Source organism: Cynocephalus volans, chromosome 3 (assembly GCF_027409185.1).
Source record: "Cynocephalus volans isolate mCynVol1 chromosome 3, mCynVol1.pri, whole genome shotgun sequence".
Taxonomy (NCBI): Eukaryota; Metazoa; Chordata; class Mammalia; order Dermoptera; family Cynocephalidae; genus Cynocephalus; species Cynocephalus volans.
Genome location: NC_084462.1, coordinates 84250982 through 84277137, shown reverse-complemented (window position 1 = coordinate 84277137; position 26156 = coordinate 84250982). Strand labels below are relative to the sequence as shown.

At 34.3% G+C, this 26156-nt stretch overlaps 1 protein-coding gene across 2 annotated transcripts in view; it reads left to right on the top strand.

The window, feature by feature from the left end:
- Positions 1 to 26156, top strand: part of UNC13C (unc-13 homolog C) — a 568114-nt gene that overhangs the window by 437600 nt on the left and 104358 nt on the right. For both annotated transcript variants that reach the window (XM_063089570.1, XM_063089569.1), the window contains 4 exons: positions 5303 to 5399; positions 6042 to 6185; positions 17264 to 17341; positions 21690 to 21767. In XM_063089570.1, coding sequence (XP_062945640.1) covers positions 5303 to 5399; positions 6042 to 6185; positions 17264 to 17341; positions 21690 to 21767 — 397 coding nt within the window. The remainder of the gene's footprint in view (positions 1 to 5302; positions 5400 to 6041; positions 6186 to 17263; positions 17342 to 21689; positions 21768 to 26156) is intronic.

The following is a 26156-nucleotide window of genomic DNA, read 5'->3' as shown; positions in this document are numbered from 1 at the left end:
TCAGGTAAGATGCCTAAAGGGCTCTTGTCTAGAAATAAGGACAAACTGGAAATAGACCAGCCTAAAACCCAATCCATCTAGATCAAGGTGATATCCCTGCATTCTTTCTGAAAGGAAAAATTTAAATCCTCTCTGGAGGAAATGATTACACATTTTTTATAGACAATGTACAATATTCAACAAAAAATGAAAGGCACCAGGCAACAGGACTGAACAGCTACAACCCAAGAGAAAAAACAAATATTAGACTTATCAGACAAAGACTTTAAGGTACACTTTAAAACACTGGAGAACTTTGACAAAAATGGAATTTATAAGAAGAATATAACGGAAACTATAGAACTGAAATAAAATGAAATCATAAATGTAATAGATGAGCTTAATGTCAGATTATGTACAGCAGAAGAGGAACTAAAACAACTGGAAGATATTTTTGGAGAAAATATTCATATAGAAACAGAGAGAAACAAAAAAATGTAAAATATAGGGGAAAAAAAGAAACAAAGAATATATGAGACAAAGTGCAAAGGGCTAATGTACAAAGAACTGAGTCCCAGAAAAGGAGAAGAGAGAATAAATAGTACCAGAGCAATGTTTGAAAAGATACTAGGTGTGGATATTGCAAATAGAAGTTCCATAAATCCTAAGCAGGATAAATGTAAGGAAAACTACCTATAAGTACATCATAGAAAACTGCTTAAAATCAAAAACAATGGAAAACAATCTTAAAATGTATAGGGCTCAAGGAAGGGAAAACACTTTACCTTCAAAGGACCTACAGTGACTGTTGACTGATTGTCTATAGAAGCCACTGAAACCAGAATACAATGCAATGACATCTTTAAAAGGCTGAAAGAAAACAACTAGCAACTTAGAATTCTATGAGGATAAAAAATATACTTCAAAAAAGAAGCAAAATAAAGACATTTACAAACCTCAGAAACTGAAAGAACTCATTTCCAGCAGACCCTCACCAAAAGCATATACTATAAGCCATACTTCCAACAAAAGAAAAATGACTCTGGGTAAAAAATATAGCAATGTAGGAAAGAATTAAAAGCATTAGAAAAAGTAAAAAAAAAAAAAAAATAGTAAATTTCAAAATACATTAACTTGTTAAAATAAAAATGATTTTCTATAAAATAAAACATTTAGAATTGAAATACAACAATATCATGAAAAAGTGGGAGAGGGTTAAATGAAGTTAATTAGATATGTTAATTATTGTTATAAGATATTTGAATTGGTTGGAATGTATAAAATACTACTTTTAAAAAGTTCCTAGTACATACTGGATGTGTGTTGTAATCTGCAGTGTAACCACTTAAGGAATGATACAATTCTGTGTATCAATTAGGTCATGGAGGTGAGGCAAGTAAAAAAAAATTTAAAGGTAAGAAAGAAGAATAAAAAGAACAAAGAGCACGCAGGAAATTTAGGGGAGGGGAAGTAAAGTGGTAGATTTAAAATGAAATATGAGAGTGCTTCAAAAAGTTCATGGAAAAATAGAACTTAAAAAATAATACAAACCTTTCCACAAACTTTTTGAAGTAGCCTCATATATCATATAATGAAGTGTAATCATTAAATTTAAATAGATTAATACTCCAGTCAAACAAATATTTTTCTACTGGATAAGATAGCAAATCCCAGAATATCTTGCTTACAATTGATCCACCCAAAACATAGGATGTAGGAAGGTTGAGTAAAAGGATGGAAACAATAATTAAAAGAAAGTTGATGCAGCTGTACCAACATTAAACAAAATAGTCTTTAAAATAAAAAAGGATTGAAATATTTCATGATGATTAAAGGATCAATTCAACAAAAAGACTTATCAATTCTAAATTTGTATCATATAACATATTGGCAATATACATAAAGCAAAAATTGTCAGAAATAAAAGGAAAAGTCAACAATTTCACAATTCTACTCAGAGAGTATGCTTTTTCAGCAATAGTTGGAAGAATCACACACACATACAAACACAAAATCAGAAAGAACAAAGAGGTTTGAACAATATAACATATGAGGGTACTTCAAAAAGTTCGTGGAAAAAATAGAACTAAAAGACAATACAAATCTTTCCATGAACATTCTGAAGTACCCTCATATAAGTATCTATCAGAAGAAAGTTTGGAAACAGCAAATCAAATCAAAAGAAAGTAGAAGGAAAAAAATAATGAATATGACCTGTAATAAAAATAAAACATAAAACTTAAAATAGGAGAAAATAGCAAAGCCAAAGTTTGTTTTTGAAAGAATTGATAAAATTTTTAAAAGCCTCAGCAAGGCCAATTTAAAAATAGATGTCACAAAATCACATCATTGGAAAGGACATCATAAAGAGTCTACAAAGACAAAAAGATAAGAAAATATTTATGCCAGTACATTTAGAAATTTAGACAAAATGTACAAATTCCTGTGAAAATAGAACATATTAAGCTGACATACGAAAAATGTAAAATCTGAATGGGCCTATGACTATATTAAAAATTAAGTCCTTAATTAAAAATCATGTCACAAATAAAATCTCAGGCCCAGTTGGCTCTAAATGGAATTCTTCCAAATGTTTAAGGAAGAAATATCACCAATAATACACACACTATTCCAGAGAAGGCAGGAAAATTTCTCAAATCATTGTTTGAGGCCGGGATATTCTCACTACTAAAACCTATTAAGAACATGACAAATAAGGAAAGTAACAGGTCAATTTCTCTTATGAACATAGTTTAAAAAATAAAAAACCCAAACAAAATGTTAGCCAATAGGTTCCAGTGATTTATGAAAAGGTTAATATAACATCACCAAAGGGAATTTTTTCTAGAGTATAAGATTAGCTGAACATTTAAAAATCAATCAATGCAATTCATCACATTTAAAGAATAAAACAGAAAATCCATACAATCATTACACTAGACACAGAATAATAATTTTATAAAATAAAACATCAACTTATTGTAAAAAAATTTTAGCACGTTAAGAATAGAGGGAAATAAACTTAATCAAATAAAAACATGCCCCCTTAAAACAACAAAACAACTAAAGATGCATTACACTTCTTGATAAAATTTCAAAACTTCCCTCTGAGATCAAGAATGAGACAGATCTATTAAGATCAGTTTTATTTAACATTGTACTAGAAGACCTAGGCAGTGCAATAAGACTTGAAAGGAATAGAAAAACATAATGATTGTAAAAGCAAATAATGATGCTATCAGTATTTTTATGTGACATAATTGTCCATTTAGAAAATCCAAAAGAAACTGCAAGAAAACTAATAGAATTTTAAAAGTAAATGAAGGAAGTCTGTATAAAAGTTAATTAAATTTCTATATTATAGTCACTATTAGAATATGATACATGTCATACCACGACAAGGGATTAATATCCATAATATACAAGGAACTCAAGCAATTACACAGTAAAAAAACAAAGAGCCCAATTAAAAAGTGGGCAAAGGAGCTGAATAGACATTTTTCAAAGGAAGACATACAAATGGGCAACAGGTACATGAAAAAATGGTCAACATCACTAGTCATCAGGGAAATGCACATTAAAACTACACTGACATACTACCTCACCCCAGTTAGACTGGTTATAATAAAAAAGACAGTGAATAACAAATTCTGGCAAGGGCGTGGAGAGAAGGGAATGCTCCTGCGCTGTTGGTGGGACTGTGAATTAATAGAACCACTATGGAAAACAGTATGGAGATTTCTCACACAACTACAGATAGATCTTCCATACGATCCGGCAATCCCACTTCTGGGTATATACCCAGAGGAAGGGAAATCATCATGTCGAAGGGATACCTGCACTCCCATGTTTATCACAGCTCTGTTTATCATAGCCAAGACATAGAACCAACCTAAATGTCCATTGATTGATAATTGGATAAGGAAACTGTGGTATATATACACCGTGGAATACTACTCTGCCATAAAAAAGAATGAAATACTCCCATTTGCAACAACATGGATGAGTCTGGAGAAACTTATGTTGAGTGAAATAAGCAAAGCACAGAAGGATAAATACCACATGTACTCACTCATAACTGGGAGCTAAGAGAGAAAGAAGCAAGGAAAGAAAGACCACAGTGGTGCATTGGACTTACAGAAGAAGAGAACATACCTTGGAATACAAAGTGGGGCGGGGGGGAAGGGAGAGGGAGGGAGGTTGGGGATAATTGGTGGGGGACACGGGGTACAAATGCAATTTGTGATAGTGGGCATGTTGCCAGTACTAATCTGGCCTTCACATCTTCACATCTTGGGCATGAGGGATGACAATCAGCTCTGTATCTCATGAATATTCATGATCAATAAAAAAAATAGCATTAAAATCACCAGAAATAAATGTGATGAAAGGCGTGCAAGTCTTCTTTTCAGTCAAGTATAAAATATTACTAAGAGAGATTTAGGATGAACTAAGTAAAATATGTAATGTTCCTAAATACATGCATTTCATAAAGATGGTAGTTCTTCCCACATTTACCTACAAATTTAATGCAATCCCATAAAAATTCCTGAAGGTATTTTGTGCAAATGGACAAGTCCATTCAAAATGTATATAGAAAGGCAAAGGGCTCTCTCTTGAAGAGGAAGTTCAAAAAGGTGGAGAACTCTGCTATTGGTTATCAAGACTTATTTAAAATGTATAGTTATTAAAAGAGTGTGGTGCTAGTGCATGACAAATAAATCAATGGAACAAAATAGTCCAGAGACAGACAACACATATGTCATTACTTAATTTGCATCAAAGCTACCAATGCACTGCATTGAGAATAGATGGTTTCTAAATAAACAGTGCTAGATCAACTGGGCATCCATATGGAAGAAAGAACTTTGAAACATTTCAGACCATTTGCAAAAACAAATTGCAGATGGATTGTAGACCATAACTAAGTAGTTACAAGTAAGCACGTAGGATCAGTTACAGGAGATTAGTGGGTATGGGTAGAAGCCTAACAGTGAAGAATTATAAAATGAGGAAATGACAAGATTGGGAATGCCCCACCAGGGTCTACATTTTACAGGAGTTTGAATTGTAGAGGACATTGCAGAGTGAGTGTTAGGAACCAAGCATATCTGAGGCAGTATGGGAAGAGACTGAAGTTAAAAGGGAGGAGGATATGTTGATGGAATAGAGGTAAAGGTCACTGAGGAAGAAAAACTGGAAAAGGGCAATAAAGTGAGATTTCGATCCTGAATTACTCTCATGTAGGGAAAGAGCAGCATTCCTGTTAATGATATGTACACAATGACCTTTGTGGTATATAACATCATTAATCATTTTTTAGGTGGTTTGAACCTTTTGTCATGCAGTGGCTAGATGAAAATGAAGATGTGTCAATGGAGTTCCTTCATGGGGCACTGGGAAGAGACAAAAAGGATGGAGTGAGTTTGTTACTTTAAGATTGCTTATTGTCATGATTCAGTGCATTGCTCACTTTTAAACTAATGGGAATTTAGGTTCATTGTTATTAATTTGGTTTCAATTTCCCTATGACCAAAATAAATTTGAAACACCATTTCAAAAAGGTAGCTGAAACCCTAGAGAATTGCCTAAATTAAAAATAAAACAAACAAACAAAAAATCAATCACCTCTTTGTCCCCAAATTCTTCTTTACTTCTTGAATTGGTCTGAAAGTAGAAGTGCCCCCAGCTTGTATAAAACTCTTTCAAGGATTTCTAGATTCGGAGCAGGTATCCCGCAGTCCCTCTGCAGCAACTCTCAGTCTTGAGCCACAACCAGCTTGCTAAGCTACCCTTATGCCCATGGGGAGAAGAAATGTGAAAGAACCAGTCACTCGATTCAGCAGTGGAAAGAACAATTAGCAGCAGCCCACCCCATGACATTAGTTTCACTACACTTTCCAGAAAAGGAGATGAACAGTTTTAAAGTCAATAAGAATTGTATTACCAGGAAATGTAGGAACACAAGAGGGGAGATTCCGTTGTGTATGTGAAATAATAAAGATTCTTTTCATGTCGCCTCTAATGTGCTGATTGGGATGGTTTCGCCTCTGTTTCCCCAGTTCCAGCAGACATCTGATCATGCCCTCTTCTCTTGCTCCGTGGTCGATGTCTTTGCTCAGCTCAATCAGAGCTTTGAGATTATTAAGAAACTCGAATGCCCCAATCCTGAAGCGTTATCTCACTTAATGAGAAGATTCGCAAAGGTAGGTTACATGGAATGAATCTTTCCTTTTCTGGGACAGTGGCAACCTGAACAATGCTGTTGTTTGTAGTATTAGTCTTCTCTGACACGACTAACCCAATTTAATTTGTAATTCTATACTAATAGATTCAGATATTTCAAAGTTTATCATCCGATTTCCTGTACTTCCTCTCTCTTTGGTATGGATTTATCATCTTAAAAACCTATTTTTTTATTCACATTGATGACTCAGTCATTTATAATTGAAGAGATTTCCATGGATGACGAATTTATTTCTGTTTCAAATGTGGTGCTTTCTAGCTGAAAGTGAGCCTTGGTATTTCATATCCAAATTGTCAAGTATTTTTTAGCAGGCACTGTAGTATAGTGGAAACACATATAAGACTTGGAGTCATGAAAACTAAGTTCCAATTACTGACCATCCAATAACTATAATGTAAATCTAAATAGTTCAAATGATTTTTATGAATTTAGTTTTCTTATTTGACAGATTGATTTTGATCAACCCAATTTCTCTTAAGGTCATTTCTCCTTTTTAAATCTAAGGCACTGTGCTCTGTGCATACTACTTTGCCAAAGCTTAGGGGAACGATATGAAATGAAAGAAGCAGTTTCTGTCCATCAAATGTATTTTTTTAAAATCTCATAAAATTCTCAAGATCATATGAAATCAGCTAATGGGAAGAGGACATGAAAAAGGACACAATTTGGCTTCCAAGCATAGTGGGATCTACAGTCAATTGAACGGAAAGAAAGCTGATGAGTGCTGAAATAGGCAGAGGCTTCACGGTGAAAGTAGGGCTCATAGAAGACCAAGAGGTGCAGTTGTAAAAGTATTCTAAGCCAGAGGAGCAGCAGAAACAAAGGGACAGGTAAAGCTGAGCACATTTCAAATGCAGGGAAAAAGAACCCTTTCTGGGATAAACAGCAGGAAAGATTGGGAGAGTGGAGATGGGCCAGATCTTGATGAGCTCTGCTTTCCAGGTTAGAAGTTTAGACTTAATCTTTTGGTCAATTCAGGAAACACTGAAATTTGGAGATTTTTAAGCAGGATAGTGACATGACACACATAGTAATTTAGGGGAGCTTCCTACACACGTTCTATGGTCTGACAAGCCTAAATTTAAGTCTGGCTCTATGGGTTGAATGATGACTAAGGTTTTGGCTGTTCATTCAGCAAGTGCTTACTGATTGCTCCATTTGCATACTTTACTAGCCACCTTGAGTGATGTACTCATGAGTGATTATAATCTCTGACCTCAGAAAACTTGTAATGGGAGGGCCAGAACAGTAAACATCTATGACAAAGTCAAATGCTATAATCAGAGCATCTCAGAGATTGAAAGAGGCCCAGAATATGTACATATATTTGACATCTTCAAAATTTTTTTAAAAAAATACTAAAACCCAGTTTAAATTGTGTATTATTTAAGACATTGCATTAGTTTCATAGGGCTTCATAATAAAATACCACATACTGAGTAGCTTAAACAAGAGAAATTTATTTTCTCACAGTTCTGGAGGCTAGACGTCTAAGACTAAAGTTGGTAGGTTTGGTTTCTGCTAAGCCCTCTCTCCTAAGCTTGCAGATGGCTGCCTTTTTGCTGTGTTCTCACATGACCTTTCCTCTGTGTGTGAGCATTCTAGGTGACTCTCTGTATGTCCAAAGAAGGACAGAAGTCAGGTAGAATGACAGCCCACCCTTTTTGCCTATCTTAACTTAATTACCTCCTTAAAGGCCCTATCTCCAAATACAGTCACATTTTGAGGTACTGAGTCTTAGGGCTTCAACATATGAGTTTTTTGCAGGGTACACAATTTAACACATAACAAGTGTGTACATTTAACATGCTACTTCTTTTAACCACAGAGATAAACACAATGAGTACAACACTTCTTTTGGCATTATCATAAAAAGTCTAAATTGGAGGTCCTTTACAAATGGAAGGCTTGGGCCTGGGTCTGACTCTGTCATTGGCCCTATCTCTTAGAAAAGTTTAAATCTGGTTCTCTGAGATAGTATTTTTATTAATTCTGATAGGATAGTTTATGGTGAGGTAACAATTAAACCCACAAACTCCATGGTTCAATCACTGGTCATAAATCATCATGTATGGGTTGAGTGACCCTGTGGGGGGAACTCTCCACTATTCTGTGGCTCAGGCGTTCTAGCCTGAGAGGTCCCAATGAGAAGAGAGCATAGGGTTACTAAAAGGCTCATGTAGCAAAGGTTGGAAAACGAGGCCCACATTGTAAATAGCCTTGAAGAACAGGCAAAATGGCTGAACTCATTTAGTAGAAAATGAAGAGCCAATGAAGGATTTTAGGCAGACAAGCTGTCAGCCTCAAGTGTATTACAATATTTATTTGCCATGGAATGTTTTAAACTCAAGTATCCATTAATTAGGAAGACGAATGTAACCTCCCACTTTTTAAGAGAATAGCTAAAAAAATCCTTTCTTTGGATCATTCCGAGATTAGACTTTTTTGGTAGCAGATGATTACAATTTCTTAACAGTGTAAAATCTGCAGGAGAATTATTCTAAAAATTCTCTAAGTCATTTCCTGACTAGCAGCTGCACTTTGGGTAAATGCCAAGAAAAGAATAAAATGGGTTATGAGTGACAGTGTTTGAAAAAGTATGTCACATGCTTTTCTTGAAATTCTGTAGGACCTATAGTGAAAGCAGGATCATATGAGAATTTTTTTTAATGATTATAGAACACCATATTTCATTCATTCATTCAGTCATTCATTCATTTTATTTATTATTTTTTTAATTTTACTTTATTTTGTCAATATACAATGTGGTTGATTATTGTGGCCCATTATCAAAACCTCCCTCCCTCCTCTCTCCCCCTCCCTCCCAACAACCTCATATCTGTTCACTTGTCACATGAACTTCAAGGAATTGTAATTGTTGTGTCTTCCTCCCTCCTCACCCCCAGTTTATTTTTGTATTTTTTTATTTATTTTTAGTTCCCACAAATAAGTGAGAACATGTGATATTTCTCTTTCTGTGCCTGACTCATTTCACTTAATATAATTCTCTCTAGGTCCATCCATGTTGTTGCAAACGGTAGTATTTCATTCTTTTTATAGCCGAGTAGTATTCCATTGTGTAGATATACCAAATTTTCCATATCCACGCATCTGATGATGGACAATTGGGCTGGTTCCAACTCTTGGCTATTGTAAAGAGTGCTGCAATGAACACTGGGGACCAGGTATACCTTCGACTTGATGATTTCTATTCCTCTGGATATATTCCCAGCAGTGGGATAGCTGGGTCATATGGTAGATCTATCTGCAGTTGTTTGAGGAACCTCCATACCATTTTCCATAGAGGCTGCACCATTTTGCAGTCCCACCAACAATGTATGAGAGTTCCTTTTTCTCTGCATCCTCGCCAGCATTTATCATTCACAGTCTTTTGGATATTAGCCATCCTAACTGGGGTGACATGGTATCTCAGAGTGGTCTTGATTTGCATTTCCCGAATGCTGAGTGATTTGAACATTTTTTCATATGTGTGTTGGCCATTTGTTTATCTTCCTTTGAGAAATGCCTGTTTAGCTCTTTTGCTCGTTTTTTAATAGGGTTACTTTTTTTTGTTGTAAAATTGTTTGAGTTCCAAGTATATGCTGGATATTAATCCTTTGTCAGATGTATATTTTGCAAATATCTTCTCCCACTCTGTTGGTTGTCTTTTAACTCTGTTAATTGTTTCTATTGCTGTACAGAAGCCTTTTAGTTTTATATAATCACATTTATTTATTTTTCCTTTGGTAGCCTATGCTTTTGGGATCATACTCATGAAGTCTGTGCCCAGTCCTACATCCTAAAGTGTTTCTCCTATGTTTTCTTTAAGAAGTTTTATTGTTTCAGGGTGTATATTTAATTCTTTAATCCATTTTGAGTTGATTTTAGTATATAGTGAGAGGTATGGGTCTAGTTTCATTCTCCTGCATATGGATATCCAGTTATCCCAGCACCATTAGATGAAGAGGCACTCTGTTCCCCAGTGTTCAGGCTTGGTGCCTTTGTGAAAGATCAGATGGCTGTATGTGTGTGGGTTGATTTCTGTATTCTCTATTCTATTCCATTGATTAGTGGGTCTGTTTTTATGCCAGTACCATGATGTTTTGGTTATTATAGCTTTGTAGTTTAGTTTAAAGCCAGATACTGTTAGGCCTCTGGCTTTATTTTTTTTGCTCAGAATTGCTTTGGCTATGCATGGTCTTTTGTTCTTCCACAAAAATGTCTGGATAGTTTTTTCCATTTCTGAGAAAAATGTCATTGGAATTTTGGTGGAGATTGCATTGAATTTGTATATCACTTTCGGTAGTATGGATTTTTTCACAATGTTGATTCTTCTGATCCAAGAGCATGGGATATCTTTCCATCTTCTTGTGTCCTCTTTAATTTCTCTCAGAGTGGTTTGTACTTCTCACTATAGAGATTTTTCACATCCTTGTTTAACTCTATTCCTAAGTATTTTATTTTTTGTGTGACTATTGTAAATGGGCAAGCTTTCTTGATTTCTCTTTCTGCATGTTCACTATTGGAGAATAGAAATGCTACTGATTTTTGTGTGTTGATTTTGTATCCTACTACTTTGCTGAAATCATTTATCAACTCCAAGAGGTTTTTGTAGAGGCTTTAGGCTGTTTGATATATAGGATTCTGTCATCTGCAAACAGGGACAGTTTGACTTCATCTTTTCCAGTCTGGATGCCCTTTATTTCCTTCTCTTTTCTGACTGCTTTGGCTAGTACTTCCAACACTCTGTTGAACAGGAGTGGTGAGAGTGGGCATCCTTGTCTAGTTCTTAAAGGAAAAGCTTTCAGCTTTTCCCCATTCAGGATGATATGGGCAGTGGGTTTATAATATATGACTTTAATTATGTTGAAATACTTTCCATCTATAACTAACTTGTAGAGAGTCTTTATCATGAATGAGTATTGAATTTTATCAAATGCTTTTTCAGAATCTCTACAGATGATCATATGGTCTTTGTATTTGATTTTATTGATATGGTGTATCACATTTATTGATATGTGTATTTTGAACCAACCTTGCATCCCTGGGATGAATCCCACTTGATCATGGTGTATAATTGTGCATATTTGTGGCTGTTTTCTTTTGGCTAGTATTTTATTGAGGATTTTTGCATCTATATTCATCAAGGATATTGGCCTGTAGTTTTCATTTTTAGTTGTATCTTTACTGGTTTTGTTATCAGGATGATGTTTGCTTCATAGAATGAGTTTAGGAGAATTGTCTCTGTTTCAATCTTTTGGAATAGTTTGTAGAGAACTGGTGTCAATTCCTCTGAATGTCTGGGAGAATTCTGCTGTGAATCCATTTGGTCCTGGGCTTTTCTTTGTTGGGAGCCTTCTGATAACAGCTTCAATCTCTTTTATTGTCATTGGTCTGTTCAGATTTTCTATATCTTCTTGGCTCATTTTTTATAGTTTGTGTGTGTCCAGAAATATACCCATTTCCTCCTGATTTTCAAATTTGTTGGCATATAGTTGTTTATAGTAGTCTCTAATAATTTGTTGTATTCCAGAGGTATCAGTTGTAATATCACCTTTGTCATTTCTAATTTTTGTTATTTGGGTCTTCTCTCTTCTTTTTTAGTTAGCTAATGGTTTGTCAATTTTACTTATCTTTTCAAAAAACCAATATTTGATTCATTGATCTTTTGTATCGTTTTTTGGGTTTCAATTTCATTAAGCTCTGCTCTGATCTTAATGATTTCCTTCCATCTGCTAACTTTAGGTTTGGATTGTTCTTGTTTTCTAGTTCTTTAAGGTGAAGTGTTAGGTTGTTCACTTGCCATCTTTCCATTCTTCTAAAGTAAGGATTTAATGTGATAAATTTCCCCCTTAGTTTTGCTTTGGCAGTATCCCACAGGTTTTGGTATGATACATCATTATTTTCATTACTTTCAATAAATTTTTTGATTTCCTGTTTGATTTCTTCGTGCACCCATATGTCATTAAATAGAATGCTGTTCAATTTCCATGTGTTTTTATAGTTTCCAGAATTTCATTTGTTATTGATTTCTAATTTTAATCCATTGTGGTCTGAAAAAATTACATGGGATAATTCCAATTTTTTTGAATTTGTTGAGACTTGAGTTGTGTTCTAACATGTGATCTGTCCAGGAGAATGATCTATGTGCTGATGAGAAGAATGAAAATTCTGAGGTTGTTGGATGGAATGTTCTGTAGATATCTGCCAAGTCCAATTGGTCTAAAGTGTTGTTTAGATCTTGTGTTTCTCTGCTGATTCTTTGCCTAGATGATCTGTCCAATATTGATAGTGGGGTGTTCGGGTCCCCTGCTATTATGGTATTAGTGTCTATTTCCTTCTTTAGGTCTAATAGAGTTTGCTTTATAAATCTGGCTCCTCTGACATTGGGCACATATATATGTCTGATTGTTATGTCTTCTTGATGGATCAATCCTTTTATCATTATTTAGTGCCCCTCATTATCTCTTTTTATGGTTTTTAGTTTAAAATCTATTTTATCAGTTATAAAATTAGTTACTACAGCTTGTTTTTCATTTCTGTTTGCATGGCAAATCTTTTTCCATCCTTTCACTCTTAGTCTATGTGAGTCTTTATATGTAAGGTGGGTCTCTTGAAGGCAGCATATAGTTGGTCACTCCTTTTTAATCCAGTCTGCCTGTCTGAGTCTTTTGATTGGGGAATTTAATCCTTTACATTCAGAGTTGTTATTGATAAGTGTTGATTTACTCCTAGCATTTTATTGGTTTTTGTTTGGATGTCTTAAGTGTCTTTTGTTCCTTTCTTTCTGATTTACTGTTTGTTTTCTGTATTTGTTGGCTTCTTGGATTGTAGGTAAACTTTTTTTTTCCTCTTCATTGTTGGCATTTTTATTTTACTAGTGTGTTTTGATTTTTCTTGAGTTTTATAGCAGTGGTAGTTGTTTCTCAGGTCCCAAACACAGTGCTCCCTTGAAGATTTCTTGTAAGGGTGGTCATGTGGTAGTGAACTCCCACAGTTTTTGTTTGTCTGAGAAATATATTATTTGCCCTTTATTTCAGAAGGATAGCCTTGCAGGGTAGAGTATTCTTGGCTGGCAATCTCTGTCTTTTAGTATTTTGAATATATCATCCCATTCCTTTCTGGCTTTTAGGGTTTGTGATGAAAAGTCTGATGTTAGTCTGATTGGGGCTACTTTATAGGAGATTTGATGCTTCTCTCTTACAACTCTTAAGATTCTCTCTTTGTCTTTGAGTTTTGCCAATTTGACTATAACATGTCTTGGAGAAGACCTTTTTGGGTTGAATACATTTGGGGATCTTTGAGCATCCTGAATCTGAAGATCTGTGTCTTTTCCTATACCTGGGACATTTTCTGGCACTATTTTGTTGAATATGTTTTCAATGCAATCTCCTTTTTCCTCCCCTTCAGGAATACACATGACTTGGATATTTGAACACTTAAGGTTGTCTGATATCTCTCTCAGATTTTCTTCAATGTTTTATTCTTTTTTCTTTTTTTTTTTTTTTCCTGCCTGTGTTATTTCAAACAGCCCATCTTCAAGGTCAGAAGTTTTCTCTTCTACTTTTGCTAGCCTGCTGGTTAAACTCTCTGTTGTGATTTTTATTTCATTGAATGAATTCTTCAGCTCGGCAAGCTCTGCTACATTCTTTTTCAGGGCATTGATTTCCTTGTACATTTCTTCTTTCAGGTCTTGTATACTTTTCCTCTTTTCATTGTGTTCTCTAGCTGAGTTTCTTGTATCTCATTTAGTTTCCTTAGAATTATCACTCGATATTCCTTGTCAGACATTTCAAGGGCTTCTTGTTCTATAGGATCTAGAGCATGAGTGTTCTTACCCTTTGGTGGTGTGCTTTCTTGATTTTTCATATTTCTGGTATCTTTCCTTTGATGTTTAGTCATTGTGGCAAGGAATTTCATGGTCCACTTGTTTGACACTATTTTCCAGCTAGGATCTTGCTGGGGCTGCCAATTTGGCTCAGCTACCTCAGTGTCTGCTCAGTCGCCCACTGACGCTTTGGGCGCATGGTCACCTCCAGTCTTGGGCCTCTACGGAGAGGTGCCTCTCTGATCAGCCTGCACTTGGCCAGGTTGGGGATGGAGTCTGGCAGCGGTGAGGCATAGGCACTTTGAGACTGCTGGGGGTATAACCAAATGGACAGAAAGGAAGCTTATAGGGGTTGGGCGGTCGCAAAGATATTAGAATCAAACTCAGCGAAACACATTCTCTGAAACAGGAAGAAAAGATTTAAGATGCACATGTCACTGAAGAAATGTGTGCTTTTATTAGCACAATAAAAAAGTTCAGTAAGTAAATCGATTTTAGTACATGGAAATTTAGTCATGTCTGATTATTATCACAAGGAAATAATGTAAGAACAATGAAAAGCATTTTCTGGGAAAATAGAAATTAGTAATTTTCATTGAAAAATAAATTCTATTTTGTTAGAATGATAAAAATATTATGCCACCATTCTTTTTTAACTCTAACAGTGGCTTACATTGCAAAAGAAAAAGAAAAAGAAAATTAAATACATGAATATAAAAATAAGTAAACATCATTCAAATCTATTTTACTAGTATCAGAGTTTTTATTTGTAATTTGTATTTTATGTAAAAAAGTAGATAAGAATGGGAGTTTGTTGTTAATATATATAGGTATTTCACAATAACTGCAGACTATTGGAGTTTGTATTTGTTTTATTAGATGTGACAATTAGTCTTGAAAAATCTTACCCTTCTTAGGATTGGGATCCTTGTATCAAAATATACTGAAATCATATGACTTACATTGATTTAAAGCATCTCCTGGAAATAAAACATATTCTGTCTATATCTGTAGAGAGTTGGAAATTTCACATTCTAAAATGGGATTTAAAGGGATGATTTGTTCTTACTAAAAAGTATATAAGACTGAATAAAGTACCACACAAAATACTTTAAATTTTATGGTAGGAACATTCAGGAGCCATGATAAGTGATAAAATGAGCACATGAGCAGTGACTAGTAATATGACTATACTGCTGGGCAGTCTAATTGTAAAAAGAGGTGTGAAGTAATGATATGTTTAATGTTTGACTTAAAAACAAATCAACAATTGGTAATTGAGTCCTGGGTATGAGCCTGCTTGTTTGCCAGGTGCTGGACATATTGTAGCAAATGAAAACACACATTCCTATTCCTTTTTCTCTGAGAACTTAATCCTAATTTTAGAAAATAATAATTCACTGAACACTTTATATATACTGTCTTCCTTATTCTTCATAATAACCCCACAATCACAAATAGATGTCTAGGTTCTCTTTACTTCTTAAGAGGAAAAAAGATTAGGCTGTTCAGCAAGTCACCCAGCAGATGTCTAAATGACACGTGGTTGTAGAGGATTTTCTTGCTGTCCAAACAAACCTTATCTTGAGCAAGTTATAATATCCGAGTTGCAACAAGCTCTTAAAGTCGGGATTATGGCTTGTCTTTTGTTTTTGTTTTTGCAATATAGTGAAATAATTCCCGAAGCTTACACTGTCATTAAGAAACTGTACCTCGAAAGTAGTGTTCCTATGTACAAATGAATTAGTACTCCTTAGGTAAGCCCAAAGTAATTCAGCTGTATGTCTAAAGTAAAATATGAAGAGACACATTTGGAAGATACTTCAGTCTGATTAGCCAACTGTTTTCCTGGATTTATTGGTCTGCTGCTTAATAAGATTTTCTATTTTTCAAGGGAAACTTTCTATATAAATTTATGCATATTATCACATTACTGTGTACGTCTACGAAATATCGATTTTCTGTTTTCATGTTATTCCTAATTTCAGGTTTTCATTGTGACTTTAAAAGTCTATAAAACAAGTTCATAATAACATTTGGTGAGTTTGGGTTTGTAGGTTAAATATCTCTCCTTCAGCTTAATTCCTTGGAGGGTCTCCGCCAGTTGATTTTGAATCACTAAAAAATTCAGACAAATATGTGTTCAAAAAAGAAAATAAAAGCTTTTTTGTTTTTGCTTTTCTATGAGAGAGATGATGTATTTCTACTGTTACTGGCTGTTTTAGCTCTTCTAAGAAAATCACCTCCACATTTACCTTATGATATGTGCAAAAGCAGTAGGATGCAAACACATCAATATATCTTTAAGTAATTGAAATAAAATTTAATTAATACAGTTGGCTCATTTTTCTCTGTTTTGTGTAATTAATGGAAGCAGAGGGCATCCTTATGCTCAAAAAAAGCTAGAAGAGAGAGAGAGAAAATGTAGAATTAGAATGAAAATGATAGCAAGAGGGGAATGATTAGGCAATATTTTTAGCAGATAATGCCTTACTAAAAATTATTAAACAATAGGTAAATGCATTGTGGTGCAGAGATAGTGTGATGTAACAGAAGTGGAGTTTTAGGTTTAAAGAGGTGGTCTTTGACAGTACTCAGTATGACTCATTATCACAGAAAGTTGTGAAAATGCTCATTTCTACGTGATACGTAGAGTAATGCTGTGACCCCTTATCCTTTATAAATGCAGTACTTAGTAACACTAGAGAAAGCTGAGGAAATTGGCCACCACAAAGAACTTTGACAAGGAAGTGGGGTAGGGTGGGAGGCGGGGGTAAGAATTAGCAGCGATGAGAAATAGTATAAAGCAATTTAAAGCATAAGGTAGCTATTCAGGGGGTAAAATCATTAGAAATCATTACATAATAAGTATATAAGCATAGAGGAGGTTGCTCCAAGATGGTCAATATATCTTCTGAGTGAGGTTAGAAAATAAAAAATTTTGTGGTGGGATAGATTATGTTAAAATGGATGGATTCGTGTGGAATATCTTCCAAATGTGTTTAGAACTACGACAAATTCTGATCTAAATATAATAGTTTAATTGTGATTCTTCTTTTGGCAAGGGTATAGATTTAATCTCTGCTTATGGTCCCCTTTCAGCTGAAAAAGACATATGAAAAGTTTGCCTGACTTAGCATTAACCTGGATAGCATATATGTAAAAATACATACTTACCTGGATAAACTTCAAAATGTGTTCTTTCTTAGACTATCAATAAAGTGTTGCTCCAGTATGCTGCAATCGTATCAAATGATTTCAGTTCATATTGTGATAAAGGAAATGTGGTAAGTAAAAACGTCTCTACTTTCAAGCTCTCCCTAGTTGAGATTTATTTCTTCAAACTGTGAGTAAGCAAGACAAATTGTTTACTTTCCGTTTCAGGATGTTAGGAAATAGGGATGTCAAGAAATTGTTTGGAAACTTCTCCAGTAGTCTTGAACTGGCTTTAACACAGGATTCATGGCAGGGTTGAGAGCAACTTTGTGCCAGCCACCTTGTGGTTTTCCATGTCGATAAGGAACAAGACCAGCATAAATAATTGAAAACCCACCTACTCATAAGACATTGGAGCTGAGAACCAGAGTGTTAAAAACTAGATGAGTATTGGCAACAACTAGTTTCATGGTGACACCAAAACCAAAATAAGTATAATTTAGTCTTTCAGTTTTCAAACAAGTTGAGAAGGATGGCTAATGTATTAAATGATGCTGATTTATTAATTTAGCTCTTTTTTGATGATTGAGAAAATATTTATAAAATCCAAACCAGTACTGCAGTTTAGTCAACGAAAGACATAAAGAGAAGCAAAATAAACTGAAATTATTTGGAATATAACCAGTGTTATTTTATGGTGGGTGGTGAAAGCTCTCTTATTCTCTACCTGTAATATTAGGAGAAATTTGTTGGCAACATTGTAAGAATTTTAAAAATGAGAAGCACTGAAAAAATGTTTTAAAAGTGAATACAGGGGGCCGAGCCCGTGGTGCACTCGGGAGAGTGCGGCACTGGGAGCCTGGCGACGCTCCCGACGCGGGTTCAGATCCTATATAGGAATGGCCGGTGCACTCACTGGCTGAGTACCGGTCACGAAAAAGACAAAAATAAATAAATAAATAAAAGTGAATACAGGATTTTTTAAAAAAGGAAAACTAGTTTGTTCCCCTCTGAAACAATCAGTTCTCACTTTCAGGCAAGTCTAAAAGAGAATTCTAAAGAGAGCTACTAGTCATCTCATTGAAACCTCACTGACCTCTTCCTGACAGATCATTAAGGTTAGTCAGTCTTAATGGTTCTTGAGGATTCCACAAGATGCTTCTTTACCTTAAATTAATATACTACGTAGAAATTTTATAAAAACTTCCAGACATCTCAACAGTGAGTTCTAATTGTCATTGACTATAAATACTCTAAAAGCAAGGCAGTATTTATTTATTGAAAGCAAAACAGTATTTCTAATTAAAGTATAATACATGTCTAAAGTGTTATATTGAAAATTAAAGCAGGGCCTGATAGTTCCGGAAAAGATTCTGTTTATATTAAGATAGCCAAATTGAAGATTTTGAAAGGTGATTGTGAACCAGTAAGGCTAATTCTTGTCATTCAGAGAGGAAAATTAGCTCTTAAATGCCCCTGAAGACTTCCACTGTATGTGTTAATGGTCTGTATTTTATATTAAAAATACTGAGATTAAAAATCAGTATTATTGTATTATTATTAATATTTTTCTGTATGTTTTATACTCTTCAAAATCAGATTTTTATGAAGAAGAAAAAATCCCTTGCAAATATTATGGCACTGGAACTTCCTTTTCCTTTCCTCAGTGTCTTTCTGCCCTAATTACTGATATCTTGACCAGCCTTACACGCGATTGCTTAAATGCCAAGTATCATTTTAGCTGTAGCTTTCATAAAAACATAAATTTGCCACTTGGTTCATGCTTTCAGTTGAGACAAAAATGAAGAAGTGTTTTGAACATTTGCATTAGTTAACTATTAACAATAGTTATAAGTACTCATTTATTTTAATATCAAGGCCATGGAAACCTATTGTAAATTTCTCAATATGTGTATGGTAAAAATAAAATAGGTAGTATACCTATTTTACATACAAATTGAGCTAGAAGCTTTTAAAGATAGACATCATTTAAGATATGACTATAATATTTGATTTCTCAAGGGTCAGAATTAAAGATCTCAGTTAAATAAAATGTTCATGTCAAATAATTTTTTTCTACTGAAACATTTTAAATTGGAAATGGGTCAAAACATTTTTATCCATTTTATCCCACATTCCAAAATACAGCAAAGCTTCACTATCTAAATCAGAATTACTTTATTTTGAATAATTATTTTTATCTTTTTCAATTCAGAAACACTTTCACCAAGTAGTAATGGCCCTAATCTGAGCAAAACTTACTTTCATATTTATCATATTTCAGGTTTCTAACTTTGTTCTAGATTGAGATCAAATATAATGCATTATTCTCCTATATTTTTAGAAGAAAAGTCAAAAGATGCAAATAAAAAGATACAACTTGACTTCAGACATAGGTTATTTCATCTTATTAAACTCCTCAACAAGTAATACCTCTGAATTAGGTTAATGTTCTCTTTACTGTGAGCTTCTCTTTTTCATTACCATGGAGTTGTTTAAAGTAAAAGCTATTTCATGATTAGATTTAAAATAGATTTGTGTAATCCAGTTCTCAGTAGTGATTTGAAAAATTTAGTCAATAAAATTGAACTTTGAACATTTCAAGGTCAGAGAATGCTTAATGAAAGAAGAGAGTCTCATATTTATTTTTACTTCCCTCTGGATAACTGCATCTCTTTTTTCTCTGTAGTTTCACTTGAGGTCAATAGCAATTCATGCCAAGTGAGCCCAACTGTCGATGTTCATTTTGTTCTTAGTAGCTCTTCTTCATCACAAACAACCATATTAAGAAGTCTTGGCAGTTAGCCTTTACTTATAAAGCTAATGCTACAGTCCTTTTATATGTGCCAATAAAGATAAACTTGAATGCTAATAGTGAATAATCAGAGACGAGACTACCAAGCTAACTTAGACCCATGGGGAGCAAAGGGATAAAACGCTTTACCCACACAGTCTTCTTGCTTCTCATTATGAGTCATGGTCTTAAGTTGACCTTAGATTTCTCCCTGGTAGGACTGTCCAAAATCAAACTAAATCTTATCCTTCTGTAATTAAAAAAATCCCAATTTCCCTATTTTCTAGTGTAAAAATAATCTATTGGCTCAGCTTGTGGACTTCAGGTCAAGATGCCAAATGCCCTGAAAATGTAACCATACCTGCAATGGAAAGGACTAAGCCTAGCTCAAGTAGCTCTCAGTCATGGCCGGGGATCAGAATCATTTGTGGAATCTATAGGGGATAAATCTCAGCTACTCGGGTTAAAAAATAAAATATTAAATGACTGGAATCAAGGGAACAGAGTAGAAGTTTAAATTTGTTTACTTAAATCGAAGTTAGGAAATGGTCACTTTAAGAGTCAAGTAGAAAGTTTTTCAAAGGTCAGTAATGTGGTTAAATCAATAATAAAATCCTTCCATTGATAAGAGCTAGCACCTCTCTGACATCCCGTGAGTCCTCTGCTTGACTCTCTCTGATTCACTATTGGCTCATTTCCCAGCAACTTGGAAGATATATCCATTTTCTTTTCTTTGCCTGATTTTTCCCCCTCTGATCTACTGGCTATTAGGAATCAATATGCAACAAATATTAAATGATTCTGTAACTATTCTGAATTCTATTTCCCAATTATAAATTAATTTCTACTATTCTAAGGTCACATGTAGTCATGTCACAAAGCTTTATATCTTTGTCATTGTTATATTTCTGCCTTCTTGGAAACAAGTTGAGAAACATTGTTTAAGCAAGTATTATGGTAAAGCATTGTGCAGGAGTCTGAGTAAAGAGCAGAAAAAGCCACAGCATCATGTACAGTGAATTTAAGGTTAGCTGGTGAGACAGTAAAAAGCAACTCAAATATAAAGCAATATAAAACAAACACCAAGTGAGTGATAAAAAGATAAAATCTAAGAAAGAGAAAGCTCTAATCTGAAGGGTAAATATGATTCAAATAGGCAAGGAGAAAAATGAGAAGCGTAACATGGATTGAAGCCAGACAGCAAAGGGCTTTCAATACTTGTATGAGGAGCTCATCTGTAGCCAGAGAATACATTAAAGGTATTATTGTTGTTGTTGTTGTGGATATAAAAAATTCAGATGGTGTTTTGATTTTTAAAGCAGTGAAATAACAGAAAATTTAAACTAATCTGTTTTTCTTAAAAGAAATCTTTAAAAACAGATGATGGTTAGTTTTTAGGTAGGAAATGCCACAATGTTATGGATAAAAGAAACTTCAGTAGCAAGTCTCCAGTGGTTTATTGTCTCAGTATGTTGTTAAATTACATTCCCCAAAGTGACATTATATTTTTCCCTTTCCATTCTTAGCTGTCAATAACCACAATGTTGAAATAATGGAATTAACACATTTACCAAATATAATAAAACATCAGTGATAGCTGTATATGACCACCTTTAATTTAAATTCATTCAATACTTTAATATATAAAGGATACTCACAATACTCTTTTCTTTCTTTATTTAAAGCCCTGTATCTTGATGAACAATATTCAACAATTGCGAGTCCAGCTGGAAAAAATGTTTGAATCCATGGGAGGGAAAGAGGTGGGTATATTTTTACTCCTGCATTTGCCAGATACGTACTTAGAGATCATTAGCAGCATATCTCTTTGCTATGAAAAGTGTCTTAACTTTTTACATGGTTTAGCTAAGAATAGGAAACGATAATCTAAAATCCCATTAGCAATTAAGGCAATTATTATCCACAACAAAATACTACATTAAATACATTAGAAGTGTGAATGGGAGGAGGAAGATAGTTATAATCTTTTTTCTGGTCTGTGTATATATATAATCATATATATATATATATATATATACGATTAAATATGCATCCATGCTAATGATCTGTAATATTCCACAGACTGTAAATGTTTTTTACTGTATTGTATAATGTCAACTTGATACTGATATTTGTTCTGAAATATGCTTTGTGGTGCTAGTGGTTTTTGATGTATTTGGTGGTTTATTTTTCATATCAAAAAAGCTTTGCCAAAAATGTGTTGTGTGCTGTGTCTGTAATGTGTCATGTCTTTGTCCAACATCTTTGACTTGCAATTCCATGAGCAGAAGAAGGAAGGAGAAAGATTCTTTTATGAGGTTTGTGATAGTAAGCATCTTATCCTTTACCTGGCTGTTCCTCTCCCTCTCCCACATCTAAAGCTCTTCCTACTTATTCTCATTTGCTTGTTCGGAACAGACAGACAGTGAAATACCAGCTGTGCACTTGCCTCTTCCTGCCTGCTGCAGTCTTTTCTTTCACAAACTGACCTGAGTATCTGGGGATTGAGGACTGGAGAAGATGCCCAGAGGGAGGGTCATGCAGCAGAAATTCTCCCCCTGCCCCGAGGAAACAATCCCAAGGGTGGCTATGTCAAAAATATAAGGATATTTCTGTTCAAGATTTGTTTACATTCTTACTGTAGCGAAGTATATGAGATGTACGTGAAGCTAGATTGGATTTCAAAGCAAATATCCCTTTTATTTCTAAATTGACAAGGCTGCAAGTGCTTCTTTTAAAATGGTCTCTTCACGTGTGATGTTTCTTTTAACCCCGAGGAGGAGACATGTATACATCCCCGCCCCCATGTGTGTTTCGTTTTCCGTCTATCGAAAAATGGACTTGCTTTAACATCCTACAAATGGAAAGTACTAGAATACATGTGTAGATGGTGTGAAACTTACAAAAGAATCAACTTTTATGAGTTGTGCTTCTGTTGCAGTAATAAGCCTTCACTCCCCAAAACGTCTTAATGCTTTTTGCAAGGTTTGAGGGCATCAATCTTGTTTTTAAAATTCTCCTGCTGAATTAGGTGAGCACAAGAAATTGGGGATCATAACTTGAGATTCCCTTTTTTCATTTTAATGGTATTTTATAATCAGATTTTAAGTCCACTTAACTGTTTTGAAGAGTAGTGAAGAAATTTCTGAGATCCTGTGGGAAATCCTATTTCCTATCAGTGAATTTTAAAGACTATAAATCATTTATGAATGAAGTTCTATTTAAAATGCCATATTTCCAGCAGTTTCTCCTTATGCTACTATTTCATTAGTATTCTGTGTTTGAACTCTAATGTGAGTAATATATTGCTGGGCTGAATATTTTTGTTTATTGCTCTTTTGTTTTGTTTTGTTTTGTTTCTGGTGGCTGCCTAGTAAGGGGATCCAAATGCTGAGCTGAATATTAACCAGACAAAGCAGAAAAAAAACAGACTGACCAGACAAGTCAGACCTGCACCTAAGGAAAACTCTATGGGCAAGCTACCTACTAACTAAAAATATTGTGCGGCAGCTTGTTCACCAATCAAATATGGATTCCTTATTTCAAATAAAATTTCCAGTGTGAAATGTACAGGTTTCACATTAGTGATTTAATTATAAATATATGACTAAATCACAGAGCTCCTCTTTTTATTGGAGAAAATAATGGCAACAAAAAATACTGAGCTTGTTGTCTTCTCCCATTATAACTCTTGCAATATCTATTTGCTAAACTCCTAATACATAATATAAAAGGAGCAATCAATTAAATAAATGTGAAAGAAAATTAATGACAAGCTTCTAATAATATAATCTGTTGGAGAGACAGTATTGACCCTAGCTCCTTTCTTTTAATATATTTAAATATTTTTCATTTCTTTCCTCCCTCTCTTTACCCTCTTCTGTGTTCTCTTATCTCCTTTCTATGCATAGTTTCTTTTCTCTAATTCTCTTCCATTTTCATCTCTTGTATTCTGTTGCTAAGAAAAAGCTTTCAGCAGGCCCAGTCAGCCTTGGAATAGACAGGGATTGATGAAATGGCAGAAGGAGGCAAGATCTGAACACAAATTTGAGTGGAACATGTATGCTCCAAGACAAAAATAAGCTTAATTAATACAGAATTATGTCAGTTTCTGGTTATTATACTCAGCCTCCTCTAGGCACCAGAATCTCAAAATAATAAGCATAGTTCTTCTAATACAGTTGTTCATTCACACAGAATCTAAATGGATTCCTTAACTTGGGGCTTTTATAAAGATGAAGAAGGACTTGATTGAGAATGACAAAATTCACCCTTTAATAGAGAATTGTTTACAGCACTTGATACAGAAATGTTCAATGACCTTTAAAGGTTATAGACAATGCGTATTAATGCCAATTCCCAGTTTCTTTTTCACAGTGGAACTGTTTATAAAACTTTGGCTGGTATTGCTTAGCAAAACTTTCCAGCCTAGACTTTATTCTTCTTTTAGGAGTTTCCTATGATTTTGTCTCCCACTTGTTTGTACTAGGATGTGCATTTCTTGCTACAAAAATTAATTAGAAAATGATTGCTTGTGCACTTGATCAAGATAGTCTTTATGCCATGTGTTTATTATTATAGCTTCTAACAATAGCTTCGCTTGCCTCTAATACTATCTGAAAAGTGCTGGCCGCTTGCAGGCATGGCTGCATGACGCTGCAGCTCTCTGCTGCTTTAACCTGATCACTGTCTTGGGGCAGCTATTCTTTCTCTATAGAAGCAGCCTCTTTTCCCTCTGGAAACAGGAGAAGTGTTTAAAACTTCTTTTTTTTTTTTTGGTGGAAATATCCACTCTGTGTGTGGAATCCAGAGACAATCTTGGGATTATGTTGTTGACATAAAAAAACAGTCACTTGAGCAGTCACTGTTAACAACTGCACATACAATATCCTGTGGGCCATGTTAACACAGTTCTTTTCTAATGCTCTATTTGGGAAAAAAAAAATCAAGAGAAAAGCAAACCACTAAATTTCTTCTTCTATAAAGTGACTTTGCAGCATGCTTCCCTGCATACAAATTAAGAGCATGTTTTGGCATAATATCTCTGATTCTTCTGGACAACATAAAAAATAAAAAATAAGTCCAACAAACAATGAAGAAAAAGTAAGCTTTAGGAATCACATCAGAATATTTTTTTTAAGCACCTTAGGTGATTTTTTATGCATATAGTGTTGGGAATCACTATACTAAAACAGATAAAACACCCAACCCATGTTATAGACTGACTTGAGCTAGAACATAATTATTTATACCACCATCCCCATACTGTATTACCTGTCTCTTTATTACACAGTAACAGCAAAATGATTATCAGGATGCCCTGTAATAAAATTTTCATTAATTGGTGAATGATTGTTTCATTATCCTGTAATAATAGCTCAAATAGTTCAAAAGCAAAGCATTATAGTTTAGCTCATATTATTTTTAAAAATTACTTCATGAATATAACTTGGTATATATCAATTGTAAATAAATACTTGGTCTGTATTCATCTTGTAACAAAAACATATTGCTATTATAGCCCATGGAAAAGACTTGCTTATGTTTCTTTGATCTGCAATCTAATTTGTACAAGCATATACAAAATTAAATAATTCAAAATTTAATTTGTTTTCAGGAAGTAATAAGATATTGGTTATGAAACACTGCAGAACTTGTAATACTTGATTTAAAAGAATTATGACTGTGCTGTGTAAGCAGAAGATCCATTACTCCTTCACAATATTGTATTGGTACAATCATCTCGAGTGGTAGAACCCACAGTTATCTATAGGCCTGCTAACTACTACCAGTATTTTAAATTCTAGAAGTTAGCCATTATTAAGACATTTAGGGGAAAGTAGGAGATTGTTGGTTCATGTAAATTCTCACATTCTGCTGACCACAAGGCAGACCAGTTAAGGTACAATGGCTATGCTATATTTATTGATGTCTCAAGAAAGGATTGAATCTTCTGGTTCACTTCATGGTGGCAAATTTGCCCATGAGAGTAACTTTCACAGATGTCCAAGCTGAATAGGGCCAAGGAATCTGGAACATAACCCCAGTGTACATTTTAATGAGCAACTTATTCTTTAGTTTCGAGTTGCATATTTATATTACTTAATTTTTAATGATGAATTTGGTGTGTCAATTAGAAATTGCATCTGACT